Raw genomic sequence first — 14954 nt, 5'->3', positions numbered from 1 at the left:
TCACCCAGTCTCCTCGTCAGTTCTCTCCGGGGTCTGGTGTTCTTTGAGCTCAAGCTAGGGGAGGCAAAGGCCGGGGGTGGGTGTCGGGTCAGAGAAGCCACAGAGGGGAGCCTGCTCTCAGACAACCTTCCTCCAAAGAGGCTCCCGATACCCGACGCACCTGGTGTTCCTTCCTTTTGGAATGAGCCCCTTTTGTCTTTGGGGTTCAAAAGTCAGCACTTTCTCCCTCTCCTATTTCCTTCCCACTCTCCCGCCTTGCCCAGCCTTTACACTGTCTGCAGGTCCCCAGTAACCGCCGAAGAATTCTTGACTTGAGGACCCCCCAGGCGTGGCTGCCCACCGCCCCGAGCCTCCCGGCTCACCGTGGTGGGCTTCTCCAGGGCGGCGAAGCGCTCTGCCCAGCCTGCCGTGGATTTCTCAAAAGCCTCGTGCCTCTTGATGAGCTTCTCCACGCTGTCCACCGTGTGTCCAAAGTCCCGGCTGGCCAGGTAGGGCTCCTGGGCGATCAGCCATGCTTCAGCCACCGAGGCGTCCCGAGAGAACTGGCACACTTCCAGCCCTGCCACGGACAACACAGCCCAGGGGTCTGTTAGCACCCGGCGGTCGGATCCTGCCGGGACCCCGGGGCCCCTCACGGAGCTGGTGGGCAGGCCGAGGCCCACACAGGTGTCCCTGAACCGCGTGGACACCCTGCTCAGTGGCGACCTGCTGCCCGAGGCTGCTCCATCCCCGTGCGGGGCCCCTACCTCATCTCCACCGATAGCGATATTTGAAAAACACATGAATTAGAACAAACTCTAAAACAAAATGGTTTTGACATCGCCCTTTGAGAACAGTCTTGAGTGTTCCCTTCCCGGCCCCTGGCTGTCTCACACAGTCGCAGCCACGGGAGAGTCCAGGTCTTTGTGGCTTGCGGCTCCTACCTGGGTGGTGGAATTTCCCTACCTCTCCTGTTTCCAGCTGCGGAGAACAGAGTTCTTTCTGTGCCCCACATGCCTCAGATCAAACCTTTGGGATGCGCTAGAGCCTTACGCTGACCCCTGGAGAGGCCACAGCTCTACGGGGACACCGGCCAAGCAGGAGGCGGGGGACAGGTGGGGCAGAGGGTGGACAGGGAACAGGTGCTGGCTGGTCAAGGGCAGGCTTCCAGCGGCGTGTCTGTTGGGTCTTCTTCCCCAAGGCCCTTGGCCCTGAACTTTGCTGATGAGTGGTGCTGTGGCGGCTCTTCTCCAGCAGGGGGGGAAATCCACCGCGTTGTGCCATGGCCCCTCCCCCCGGCCCGCCCCCCCAGGTTCCCTGGCTCCCAGGCTGCACTCACACATGTGGAGCTGCTCCTGGCGGGCCTTCCACTTCTCCTTCATCTCCTTCCTCCTGGACACCACCTGCTGCAGTTTCTCCCTGATCTGCGGGGAGGAAGGGAAGACGGCTCAGGCTTTGGTAACCCTTCCCCCTGTCCGAGGTGGTGTGCGGAGGGGCCCTGCACAGCCTGCTGGGCTTTGTCCCACCGACCTGGCTTCAAGTCTTGGCCCTGCCACTTGCCAGCTGTGCAGCCTTGGGTAAATTACTTAACCTCTCTGAGGTTACCATGGGCCTCACCCAGGAAGTGGGTGTCACCAAGACCAAAGCATACACATATGTGAGGGTTAGTTGGGTTATGAGCCCACTCTCCCTACAGAGTAGCGGCCAGTTCCTCGAATAGGTTTGGTGGAGCTATAAGCCCCGGGCCTACACACAGCCCCAGTCCCCCCCGCAAGAAAGCCTCCTCAGAGAAACCACAGCCCATGGGTTCCCTCCCAGGAAGCTGTCTGGCCCAGCAGGAGCGGAGGGAAGGACAGGGAGGGCCTGTCTCTGTCCCGCCTTCCCCTCACACCTCATCTGAGGCTTGGTGTTGCCGCTGCAGCAGGGACTCGCCGAGCTCCAGGCAGGCGCTGAAGTTCTTGCTTCGGGTTTCCATCTCCGCCAGAATGCCCTTGTGATACTTCATGAGCAGTTCCACCGAGGAGACGTCCCTGCGGGGGCCGGTGTTTGGTGAAAAAGGAAACTCTGGGTGACTCTGGCCCATCTGACACCAAGTCCCGATCAGAGGGGGACCCCTACCTGCCCGGGAGTCTGACTCTCTCTCTGGACAGCCAGGAAGTCCTCTGCCAGCTGCCCAGCCCCAGCAGGAACACTGATGCCCTAGTGTCCTCCCTTGCTCAGTGGTCAGGACATGGACGGGGGTGCAGTGACCATAAAAAAAGCCCAGGAATGTTAAATTTGCCAATAAAAAGGAATGAGGTACTGATACGTGGATGAACCTTGGAAAGATTGTGGTAAGTGAAAGAAACCAGTCACAAAGGACCACATATTATATGATCCACTCATATGAAAAGTCTACAACAGGCAAATTAGAGACAGAAAGCAGATTAGTGTTGCCAGAGGAGCGGGGTGTGATGACTGCTAAGGGGTACAGAGTTTCTTTTTGGGGTGATGAAAATGTTCTAGACATGCTGTGGTGACGGCTGTACAACTGTGACTATGCGAAACATTGAATGGTACATTTTAAATGGCTGAATTGTACGGTATGTGGATTATAGCTCAATAATGATGTTAAATATAAAAGCTTGACCACCGGGACAGGCACCCTAGGGGCAGAGGGACAGAGGTGGGCACAAAGCGTGTAGAGAGCTCTGATCCCGGCCGACTGCCCACGTGCCTGCCCCCACCTCTCACGCGCAATGAGCTCCTTTCCTGAGTTTTAGGGAAATGGCCCCCATATGCCCGTGCTGGGGGGAAGAGCAGGACCACTTCTGGACCTGCCCAGCTCTGAATGTGTAAACTGACAACCACGGCCCCTGCGCCCACCGTAGAATCTGAACGACAGATGTCTTTCTCGGCACTCTCAGGATTCCCTTTACTCTGGAATAGTCGGTTCTCCTGGTGGCAGCTGAGCCACTCAGATTCTCCCTGGACGCAGCCTCAGGTGCCCCTTGGGGATTCTTGCGCACCCACAGTCCAGGACGTCCCTCCGGGGCAGACTCTTGGAGTAGCGCCCTGCTCTGCCAGCCTCTGGGACCAAGTGGGCCGGGAGCGGGGCTGCCTTGAGGACGCTGCCCTCACCTGGGCTTCTCCTGGGTCTCGATCTGCCGGATGATGCTGTCCATCCAGGAGAGGAGGTCTCGGACCATGCTGAAGAAGCGGAATTTGTCCGCGGTGTCCACCAGCTGGGTGCGGCGCCCCGCGCAGGCATCGAGCAGCGCCTGCCATGCAGCAGACACCTCCTGTTCCTTGTTCTGGATGGTGTCTGCCTTCTCTCCAGCGTACGCTGTCTGCAGGCGGGTGGCCACGTCCTGGAACTGCTGTACCTGTGATGGGGCAAAACTGAACATTGTTTTCCAGGCAGACATGACTTGGGCCTGGGATGGGCGAGGGCGTCTGCCTCCTCCCAGTCTCCCTCCCGAGGACAGTGCTGGAAGCAGGATCCACCCACTGGCTGCTGGAGAGAAGGCTCCTTGCTTTGGCACCCCTGCTGGCCCAAAGCATCCCTTGGGCTCTGATGAGGACTGGGGAGTGAGAGGGGCTCTGTGCCCTTTGGCGTGTGACTGTGAGAGTGATTATGTGCCAGGCGCTGCTCTACACACGTTCTGTCACTCTCTTCATCTTTACAACAACACCGTCAAAGAGGTACTATTATTATCCCTGTTTTTGAGATGAGGAAACTGAGGCACAGGGAGGCTAAGTGACTGGCCCGAGGTCACTCACGCTCAGAGAGGGTGCAACTGGGATTGGAGGCGTGCTCTCAACTCGCTGTTCCTAACCATTCTGCATGGTACCATCCCGTTTGAGGCCGGCCCCAGGGCAGTGAAGCCTCATTCCTGAGACCTCACTGGGGCTGTACCTGCCACAGGGGCTCCAGTAACCCCAAAGCACCTCCAGCTGGAGGACAGATCTTGAGGCTGTCCCCTTCTTGGTGAACCAGGGGCCCAACCTACTTTGGTGTTCTTTCCCGAAACCCTGCTGCGTCGGTGCAGGACTGCACAGCTGGCCCAGCTCTCCCTGCTCCACTGGAGGCCCGGTGAGTCCCCACAGCTGAGCCCCTTGCCCTCAACCTATCCATCATGCTGAACTCTGCAGAACCCTAGGGGCCTGTGGAGGTACCTCAGGGGGCAACCCATGATGAGAGGAGGGAGTCTAGGCTGGCCCTGGGCCCCCCTCCAGCTCCCATGCGGAAAGGCTGAACAGCTCAGTGGCTAAGGGTGTGGAGTCTATAGCCAGACTGCCAGGAGCTGAATTCTGGCTCCACTGCTTAGCTACATGTTTCTGGACAACTTAGTTACCCTTCTGTGCCTGCTTTCCTCATCTAGAAAAGGCAGATAACATTATTCCCTTCCTCAGAGGGAGGCTGAGGATTCACTGACCACGTATATTGCTTAGAACAGTACCTGGTACTAGAAAAGTGCTACATGTATGTTCACTAATGATACTGTAACACTTTGACAACCAGAGAAATTGCATTTGAAGGTATTTTTGCATCGGGTTTTGGGAAAGGTTCAGTTTAAAGAACTAGTTCTGAAGCTAAAGAGCATCTGAAAGCCTCTGCTTCCTGTCCGGAGCTGTTGCTTCTCTAAGGAGATGCCTGTTCGAGAAGTCTCCCCTCTAGAAGCCAGGAGAGGACCTGACACTGCGCCCCAGGGAAGCCAGTCATGGGGAAGGCTTGGAGGGACGGCCAGGGATGAGAGGCACCTGCACACCCAGCAGGTGGAGCTCCCGCTCGAAGGCTGTGTGCACGCGATGGAAGGACTCGGCGGTGCTGGCATCCAGCCCCACATCCTCAGGCAGCTCGCGGTGCTTCTCGTCAATGAGGCCCAGGATCTCGGCGCCAGTGTAGAAGTAGCGCTGCAGGTCGTAGGAGGCGGCCAGCAGCTGCATGCGCGTGTCAATGAGCTCCAGCAGGTCCGCCCACATCTCGTTCAGCCCGTCCTTCCACTCGGCGATGGTGGCCGCCTCCGCGTGGCCCACGTCGATGAGCCGCTCAATGATGGCATTCACGTTGTCCACCCGCTCCTGTCCAGTCGCCCCGGTCTCCCGGGCAAAGTCCCGGAACTTGTCCCGGAGCAGCTGGACGGGGGTAGACAGAAAAGCGGTTACCGGTTACCAGGGCTCAGGGGTGTGGTGGTGTCATCACACTAGCTGTCGACTCTCCCAGCGGCACCTGCCACTGCCCGGAGCTGGGCTCTCATGTCTTCCCCAGGGCACCTGAGCTCGCACCGGGGGAGCCCGCATCGCTGCGGCACTTTGCACCTGGCGGGTGTGTGTATGTGTCTGCACGACAGCTCCTAGGTCTACTGCACTAGAGGGAGACAAAGCAAGCGGTGGCCATGGGTACTCACAGTCACGTGGTCAAAGTCTTGCCCCATTTCTGGGGAGGAGGCCACCAGCTCCTTCTCCGTGATCCACTGCTCCAGGTCTTCAACCTCCCGCTTCAGCTGGAACAGGTGGTACATGTTCTCCAGCTTCCGCCTGCGCTCCTCTGCCATGTCCTTCAGCCCCGCGTACTGCTTGTCCACCTGCCCTTGAAGTCTGATGATCTGTTCCCTGGAATTCAAAACAAGAAAGCCCTCAGAGACGGCAACAGAGTACCTAGAGCAGCCAGATCAGGAGCCAGCCTCCTCCTCCCCAGGCCCGAGGCAGGGACGAGTGGCGGAGCACAGCTTCAGAGAAACAGCAGAGCGGCTTTGCACGGGGAAGAGTTGGGGAGAGAAGGAACCACCCCTTAGACCACGATGCTTCAGGGGATAGTGAAATGTGTTCCCCTAGAGGGGGTGCCTCCCACCCCTGCCCCTGACTCTGGGAAGCTCAGAGAGACACGTGCAAATGGAGAACTCTTCCGCTATTCTTCCAGGGAGGCTGAGGCGTGGGCTGGCTGAGCCTGGCTCCACCAGCAGCAGACCCTGCTCAGCTCTTCCGGGAGGGGCATGCCATACCAGAGGCTCGATCCCTGGGGCTTGGGAGATGCTGAGGCAGCTGCTGTGGGTGCCCTGAAGGTGACTGAGGACAGGGCCGTGACTGGGGGTGGCCCGAGGTGTCTGGCCCAGTGGGCTCCCATTTATGCAGAACCCACACAACTGAACAGTGTAGATGGGTGTATAATGATTTCGCTGAGACACTGTGAGATCCTGAGGTACCTCCTGGACCACAAAAAGAAAAGCAAATTTAGGCTAAGCTGAAAGATGCTGAAGACGAACTCCTGAAAAGACTGGAGCTCTCTGTTCACCAAGAGGGTAGTTTCGCTGTTCCATTTCCTCAAATCTCTTTGCAAACCAGGCCTCAGTCAGCCCTGCGTGAAGTTACACAAGACCACAACATAACAGGGAACTGGGCCAATGAGCAGGCCAGAAGGCAGTTTTCTCAAACCCACAGTTTTCGGGAAAACTGTTCCTGTTCTCCGCCTTGGACCTGAAGGGATCCTGGCTGGCGGGGCCCCTGGCCTGACGGCCGGTATCTGGAGGCACACGCACCCCTCGGGGTGGCCTGAAGACAGCAGGCTCTGGGCCCGGCCGGCCAGCTGCTTGATGCTCCTCCCGTACTCCTCTACTGTGCGCTGCTGCCGCAAGTGCCGCTTCAACATCACGATGGCGCCCTCTTCATCCTGGGAGGCAGCGGACCGTCAGGGCACGCGCTCACCTGGCCCAGCTTACAGCCCTGCTCCTGGAGGTGCCCGAGATGGGGGAGGGCCAGGCTCGCGGGACACCCATAGGAGAACTGCCCACGGTCCCCTCCCCTCTCCTCCCGTTGCCCGGCAACACCCACACCCTACCTTCCATTCGTCACCCTCAATTCTCGTCTGACATCCACCCTTCCCGGCCCAGATCCAACCTCTGTCCCCATGGAAACTTCCTGTATCACCCCAGCTTTTAGAGACCCCCCTCACCTCTCACCCACTCCCGCAGCAGTTCATCTGCACAGAATCCATGGCACAAAAAAGGTGAAGAACCCTTGGGTTAGAGCAAATCTAATTGGCAAACAGGGCGCCCGGCTGCAGTACGTTTACTGTATGTTCTTGAGAGGAGGGGCGTCCTGAGAAGCAGGGTAACTCGTACACCCTCTCCCTGCCCTCACTCCTCACACACCTGGCCTTACAGGTTCCCCACTGACTGCCCACCTCCACCCAGCTCTTCCTCTGGGCTGGTCTTGACACCCAGCCTGGCACCCTTCCCGAGCCGACCTGGGGTGTCTCGTCAGAGAAGACGTAGAACTCCTGCTCACTGATCCAGGCCTCGGCCTCGCCCGCGTCCAGGTAGTACTGCTGGGCCTCGCTGGCGTCCCGCAGGCGCTGCAGCCGCCTGGCTGCCGTCTCCCGCAGTGTGTCCCACGAGACTTGCAGTTGCCCCAGGCACTCCTCCACGTCTCGGCAGTCGATCTCGGCCGCGGCCACCAGCTGCTGCCCCCTGTGCAGCACGTCCTCCACCCGCGGCGCGTGGCCCAGGATCTCGTTCTGTAGCGTCTGCGGCCAGAGGGGAAGGGCTCAGGGGCTGGTCTTCCCACCGTGCAGGGCAGCCCAGGGTCACACCCTGGCACCTCTCGCCCTGAACCCCTTGGGGAAGCTTGAGCGGAGCAGATGTGGCCATAAAGACTGCTAGTGACCAGGTGCCCAGCACAGTGCTGGGCCTGCCACCTCATTCTCCTCTGGCCCCCCCCCATGACCTTCTGAGGTTAGCACGGGACACCAGCGCACAGCAGTTAGGTGACTGGACAGCCAGTGCCAGAGTGGGATTTGAACATGGCTCTCTCGCAGCCACACGTGCCCTTGAGGGCTCCCTACACCTCCTGTCTCAGCAGAGCTTGACTTCTCAGCTGTACGTGGTGGAGGAGAGGAAAACGATACTTAAATGGCCTTTTGAGATCTGATTTTAGCAGCTTTTTTACGCTGTATAAAACAATAGTTGACAGTTGCCCCTTGGTCAGAGTTTAGGATTTCCTTTTGTTTTCCCGGTTCAGTATTTCCTGCCTTTGGTCACCAAGACGGCATTTCTTCCCACTCTGGTGATGGGTCACCTTTATCTTCAGGGGGCCGTGACATGTCGTCACTCGCTTTCTGGGTCCTAGAGGCCCCAGCCCGGCTGCTCCTTGCACGTGGGCTTTTGGCTCCTTAGCCCCCATCTCCTCCCTTTTTACAATTTCCCATGGCCTTGAAAACTGTCTAGAGGGCGGCGGGTAAGAGAAGAACACACAGGCTGTGCTATGACTGTCAGCATTTAAAACACATAGAACTAGCAATACCCACAAGTCACCTAACTTGCTGAAATGCATCTTTACACCTGATGCTCAGAATCTCGATTCTGACAATTTCCCGTGGTCTCTGCGATTGTAGTCAAATGACCCGTGATGTCAGCTCCGCTTGCCTCTTTACTTTCCCTGAGATCTTATATCCTACAAAGGTATTTCTTTCTCTCCTTTTAAGCAATTCCTTTCTAGGCTCCTGTGCAGTATGCTTACTTAGAACATCTTCTTCCCTGACTTCATTCATTCAACCCACAGTTATTATTTCTGATGTATCAGGCCCTGTTCTAGGGACAATATGGGAACAAGATAAACAAAACCCCTGCCCTCATAAAGCTTACACTCTAGAAGAGGAAATGATAAGCATGTAAATAAATGAACGAATGCATATAACAGGTACCACGAGGAACAGACACCACTGAGATGAGGACTGTCTTCCAAGGTGTGGTGGTGGCCTCTTTAACTGGGGGAGTCAGGAAGGGTTTTCTGTGCAGATGACATCTGAGTAAGACATGAATGATGAGGAGAGGGCAACCCCACAAAGATCTGGGGGATGAGTGTTGCTGGCAGGAGGGAAGAGCGAGTGCCAAGAAAGTCCCTGGGGTGGAAGCAAGCCTGGACGGTCCAAAGGGTCAGGCAAGCTAGAATACTGTGAAGGAGGGCGGAAGTGATAAGGGAGGAGATTCGGGAGGAGGCAGGGGCCAGACCAGGCAGGACACTGCTTTTTAACCCTGGTTGCAGGTTGAATCATCGGGGAAAACAGACACAGCCAGGGTCCCATCCCCAGAGGTCCTTATTAATTGATCTGACGTGGGACCTGGGTACTCGTATGCTTTTAGGTTCCCCCAGGTGATTCTAATGTGCATCCAGAGTTGAGAACCCCTCGTGCGGCACCTTGCAGGTTCTGTTCTAGTTGCAATGACAGCCATTAAAGTGGTGGTTCTCAAAGTGGGGTTCCAGGCCAGCAGCAGCAGCATCGCCTAGGATCTTGATAGAAGTGCAAATTATCAGGCTCTGCTCCCAGAGTCTGATGCAGTAAATCTAGGGTGGAGCCTGGTCAACTGTGTTTTAACAAGCCCTCCGGGTGAGCCTGATACACACTGACCACTGCAGTAGAAGAAATGATAAAATGGGATTTCGGCTTTAGCAAGGCTAGCCTGAAATAGTCTTTACTGGGGCAGCCATGCTCTCCCACGAGATTATCTTTCCCTTCTTGTTAAGGGGAACCCCATATTAGTCTTGCCCTTCTCCTGAAATAGCAACCTTCAGCCAGGGGAGTTGAAAATCATTGGCAATAACACTCATTGAGGCTGAAGTCTTGAGTACTGGAAGGACTAGAGTTGGCCCAATTTATAGTTGAGGAAACTGAGGCCCCGAGAATAGTCTTCTACCAGTCTTCCCCACTTTCACTGGAGGGTGTGATGTTAGCAGAAGCCCCGCCTCCACCACCTTCTAATTCAGGTCCCTACGTGTTGCCACCGGAACCTCTGGGATTTGATCATGCCAACTAGAAGCAAAGTGTTCGAGGGAGCTTTTAAGGAATGTCTTTGAATATAATTCATTCAGGCCTTTGCACAGTTGCTGGGTTCTGTGAGCAGATGTTGGCTGCTGATATCTGGGGGGAAGGACGTACTGTCTGCCATGACCTTCCTTCCCCAATGAGCTGCAGTACCGACTGGCACTCTGGGACACACTGCTCTTCTCTGGGATAAGTTCCTAGACACTCCTTGCTCAAGGTTGCGGCTGCCGCCACTTCCTGAAGCAGAGAGCAGACCAGGCAGGAGGGACTCTCTGCCCAAGAGCAGGGGTACGGCCAGCCCCTGGCTAGACCACATGGCCTGACCATGACCCCATGCAGCTGGCCTTCCTGGAGGACGCAGGCTTCCCCTGCAGCCCTGACACAGAGGAAGTGCATCTGCTCACTTCCAGGATTCTGACCAGGGCTGCAGAGATTCCCAATCCAGCCTGGGAGAGCAGAACAGCCAACGGATGTTTCCTCCAATGGCTCAGAGTCCAAGTTTAGCAGCTTCCTCGTGGCGTTGCAGCCCCACAAGTATGCTCATGTGTCTAGAGAACAGGGGCCTACTTACCCTGAGGAGACTCAATAGGCCAAGCTTAGCCCTGGAAGAGGGACAAGGCAGTGATGGGAGAGACGCCAGGAGCTAAGAGCCTCCTCTCAGGGAGGTCACGGAATACAGAAGCTGTAAAGGACATGAAACCCCAGGCCAGGGCCTCCAGGTCCTGCACACACCTGTGCCCTAATGGGTCTGAATGGCCCCCAAATCCCAAAGCACCTGGACCCCCCGGCCCCATTCACCTCCACCCCACTCTGTGGTCCTCCCAGAATTCTCTCTGCCATCATCAGAGCTGCTCCTTCGGCTATGAGAATACAAACACAGACTGGGGACCCTGTAGCTATCAACAACAACAATAACCTGGGGCTTCCCTGGTGGTGCAGTGGTTAAGAATCCGCCTGCCAATGCAGGGGACACGGGTTCGAGCCCTGGTCCGGGAAGATCCCACATGCCGTGGAGCAACTAAGCCCATGTGCCACAACTACTGAAGCCTGCACGCCTAGAGCCCGTGCTCCACAAGAGAAGCCACCGCAATGAGTAGCCCCCGCTCGCCGCAACTAGAGAAAGCCCCGCGCACAGCAACGAAGACCCAACACCGCCAAAAATAAGTAAATAAAATAAATAAATTTTTTAAAAAAGAACAATAATCTGTTATGTGCTGCTGGGGACCTTGTGCAGATCAGGGCTGGGGCTTCCTCTGTGGGGCAGGTGGGACTGACGAGGTGGCAGGACTCACCTGGTTCTTCTTCATGAACAGCTGCACAGTTTGCAGGTTCGTGCCATGATCGGTCGACTGGGCCAGAGGCAGCCTCTCCTCCACCCAGAGCTGTGGAGACCAGAAGGCGGGGGACAGCTGACGACAATCACAGCCACCCTTTCCCCATCACTCACCGCGGGCCAGACAGAGCTCTGCTTACTGTGTCTCCCCAGCTCTTCCCAACACCCCATCAGGGTTTTGTAAAATGGGGGCATTTTGCTATTTTGAACTGAGGTTCCAAATAACTTGCTCCTGGTCACTTGGAGGGAAGGCAATGTAGCTGGATCTTGAACCCAGGTCTGCCTGGCCCCCAAGTCCACGAGCGAGCTACCATTCAAAAGGCACTGGCTTACACTGACGTTTCATGTAGTCATCACAACCACCCTCTGAGACAAGGCGGTGAGATGACCAGACGTCTGCTACCAAGAACTGCCCGGGGCAGCCGCCAGCTATCCCGGTGACAGCTGCTGGCTCAGCCGCTGGGGGAGGGGGGAGCTGCGGCCCACCCACCGTCTCATCCTCTAAGTCCCGGCTGATCTGCAGCCTGGCTCTGGATGATTCCAGCTGCTTCTTCCTCCTCCCCAAGGGCTCCAGAAGGTCCAGGAACCGCTTCTCGATGCTCAAGTCTTCATGCTCCGCCTCCTCTCCCAGCGAGGGCATCTGGGCAAACAGCTCCTCCAGTTCCACCTTCCGCACGTTCACTTGGTCCTCCACACGCTGGGACACAAGGGGACAGCGTCGGCACCAGCCCTGGCACCTGGGCAGCCCCTCGTCCGCTTCATCGTGCAAATCCCACCCATCCTCAAAGGCCTGGTTTGAGCTCAGCCTCCCCTAAGAAGTCTCCTTGGATTGCCCCCATCTCATCTTCTGCCCCTCTGAGCGTCTGTCCTATACTTCTCACGCACACTTTTATTACCCCGTCTGGATCCCTCCCTGTCTTACCCATTGCAAAAGGGTAGGAGCTGGGCTGTGAACCAGGAGACCTGATAAAAAAGCCAGCCCAGCTAAGGGCACAGGAGGGTACTCTCTTTCAGGTTGCAGATTTGCTTCCAAGACCCCCTCCATTCCAACACCCTCAGTCTACAACCTGCTCACTTGCCTTCAGCTTAGCCAGCATCCTGTTGACGCTGGTCAGGTCCTTGCCCAGGTCGTCCGACCGTAGCTGGTCCTCCATGGCCTTGATCCACTTGTTGAGGTCGGCCTGGGTCTGTGAGCGCAGGTCAGAGCTCCTGGCGGCTGAGAGGTGCTGGGTCGTCTCCTGTGTGGTGGCCTGAAGCTCATCCCAGAGCCGGTGCAAGGCTTCCAGCCTCTGGGACACCAGGTCCGCAAACTGGGGCTTCTCCTCCATCAGCTGCTTTCCTTCCTGTGTGGGGAAGCAGGAGAGTTCACCCTCTGACCTTGGAGAGCCGCCTTGTTCCAGATGGTTGCAAAGGGCTAACCGAGGGGAGGCCAGTGAGGCAAAGGATCTGCCTAGAACTCAGGTGAGGCTCGGCTGAGAGACTCTGCACCCCCAGAGTTATTTGCAGTTATTTGAAGTAGAAGTTATTTGCAGTAGAAGTAGAAGGTGGGACAGGGAGAGCGTGTCTGGGGCAAATGACTCAGGGAGACTGTAGCATAGGGAGCTGCAGACAAGAACCAGCTAGTACTAAAATTTTTTTTAGTTATTTAAAAAAAAAAAGATTCAAGATCCACCCAGGTACAACCACCACGGAAACCTCCCTGTGAGTTTGTTTGTTTGTTTATCGTGCCGCGCAGCTTGCGGGATCTTAGCTCCTAGACCAGGGATTGACCCTGGGCCCTCAGCAGTGAAAGGGCAGAGTCCTAACCACTGGACTACCAGGGAATGCCTTCACCCTCTCTTAATTGTCTTGCCAGAATCTGTGCACTGACCTTCAGTGGTATCTTTTAGTTGCTGAGTTTGTCTTGTCTGGTTTTCACCCACATAAATGTATCTTTTTCGGAAGGTTACAGATGATTTGGGCCTAGGAATACATACTTGCTAGTAATAGATAATATTTATTGAGTGCCTAATAATTGCCAAGTAATACTCTAAGTGCTTTAATGCTCACAACTCCCTCGGGTGGGTACCGTTATTATCCTCATTTTACAGATGAAGAAACTGAGGCGCAGGGAGGTTGAGAAGTCAGACAGCCTGGCTCGGAGCCTGCACCCTTAGCCACGATGGACACAGCCTTGTGTGGCCCTAGGCCCGCTTTTTCCAGATAGCCACAGCAGGGAGGGGCAGAGGTACCTCCCTTCCTATTCCCAGATCTAACTCCGGCCACATTCTGACTTGGGCCCCTGGGCAAGCTTGTTACAGGGGGGACCCTTGGTACGAATGACCACTCCCTGGTGGTTTGCCCATCCAAACAGTGAGGGTCAGTAGTCCCTGGCCCATTCTGCTCATCTCACATATTCCCCTGCCCCTGGGCAGGACAGTGCGGGGCCCTGGTGTGGATGATGGAAGGCAGACAGAGGTTACTGCCCTCCCAGCACTGAAAGCTGAGGCTCTGACTCTGTGTCCTCAGTGTCCTGGACTGTCCCCAGACTCAGGTGACCCAGAGGAGGCACCCATTCTGACCGGGTTTTATAAGACTGGCCGTATCAGGAGCTCTGAAGGTCTAACTACTACTTGGAGAAGTTTTTCACGCTCAGGTTCTACACCGTCCAGCAAGCTGCGGGCCAGTGTCCATGCCCTGTGTGAAGCGCTGCTCAGGGAAGCATCCCGAGCAGACAGCCCAAACGCTCGCTCTACTCACTGCATCAATGTTCTCTAGCCACCCCTGGTGGGAAGCCAGCTCTGCCACGAACGCCTGATGCTTCAGCCATTTGTTGTGAAGGTTTCGAGCTTCATCATAGGAGACGTCCTGAGATGTCAGCAGCTTGTCATTGATCCAGAGAGCGAGCTGTGGGCAGAAAGAGTGGGTTCAATGGTCCCCGAGTGTCGTTCTTTGGCCAGGGGCTCAGGGCAGGACTGCCGCCTAGCTCTGGCTGCGGAAGAAGAGGACCAAGGGGAGGAAGTAGGAGCACAGCAGAGTACTCCCCTCCAACGCTGGATCCCTAACTCCCAGCACAGGAAACTTAACCTGCGTTGTCTCAGGGTTAAAATACAGGCACTACTGTGTCTTCCCCTCTAGAGTGTGTGCACTAGGACACCAGGTATATTTATACTTCTCTCCATATTTCCAGGACCGAGGACAGGGCCTGGCCTACTGCAGGAACTCAACAAGTGTTTACTGAATGGATGGATAAATCAACCCTTTGGCAGTAGGGGGAGAAATCATTAATAAACACGGAGAAAGTGTTCTCTGAGGAAAAAGCCAAGGCAGATCCTGTAATTAACAATGAAGGAAGAACTGTGATGAGCCTCTGATGTTTCCAAGATGTCCTGGCACCATAACAAGCCTGGTTGGTACCAAGGGCAGAGGTGGGTGAAAACAAAGTCATTTGGGTTGAGAGGAAAGGGGTATGAGGATGGAAGCAAGAAAGAAGTCAGGGGAAGCCCCATTCCACATGGAAGTACTGTTCACGGAAGGACCTAGGAGTGCAGGTTAAAGACCTTCCTGTACAGCTCTCCCCAGGCTGAGCGAGGAGCTTCTGAGTCAGCAGTTCTCCAACCAGAAGGTTGGTTGAGAATGTTGCTCTTTTTCACCCCCTAAGTTCTGGTTCATCTGGGCCCAAGTGGGGCCCAGGAGTCTGCATCTAACCAGAGCCAAGACTGGCTCCATAATTTGCAGGGCCTCGTGCAAAATGGAAATATTCAAAATTATTAAGAATTTCTCAGTGCTTTGTGACCACTAGAGGGGTGGGATAGGGAGGGTGGGAGGGAGGTGCGAGAGGGAGGGGATATGGGGATGTATGTA

General features: G+C 56.0%; 1 protein-coding gene across 2 annotated transcripts in view; it reads right to left on the bottom strand.

Annotated features, from left to right (window-relative positions):
• SPTB (spectrin beta, erythrocytic) overlaps positions 1-14954 on the bottom strand; it is a 121338-nt gene that overhangs the window by 13502 nt on the left and 92882 nt on the right. For both annotated transcript variants that reach the window (XM_019922674.3, XM_019922680.3), the window contains 13 exons: positions 13851-13997; positions 12191-12454; positions 11602-11808; positions 11071-11160; positions 7205-7483; positions 6498-6628; positions 5370-5574; positions 4723-5097; positions 3100-3344; positions 1871-2009; positions 1319-1403; positions 363-559; positions 5-54 (listed from right to left, as the gene is read on the bottom strand). In XM_019922674.3, coding sequence (XP_019778233.1) covers positions 5-54; positions 363-559; positions 1319-1403; positions 1871-2009; positions 3100-3344; positions 4723-5097; positions 5370-5574; positions 6498-6628; positions 7205-7483; positions 11071-11160; positions 11602-11808; positions 12191-12454; positions 13851-13997 — 2414 coding nt within the window. The remainder of the gene's footprint in view (positions 1-4; positions 55-362; positions 560-1318; positions 1404-1870; positions 2010-3099; positions 3345-4722; positions 5098-5369; positions 5575-6497; positions 6629-7204; positions 7484-11070; positions 11161-11601; positions 11809-12190; positions 12455-13850; positions 13998-14954) is intronic.

This window comes from Tursiops truncatus, chromosome 2 (assembly GCF_011762595.2).
Source record: "Tursiops truncatus isolate mTurTru1 chromosome 2, mTurTru1.mat.Y, whole genome shotgun sequence".
In the NCBI taxonomy this organism is placed as follows: Eukaryota; Metazoa; Chordata; class Mammalia; order Artiodactyla; family Delphinidae; genus Tursiops; species Tursiops truncatus.
This window is presented reverse-complemented; position numbering and strand designations above follow the sequence as displayed.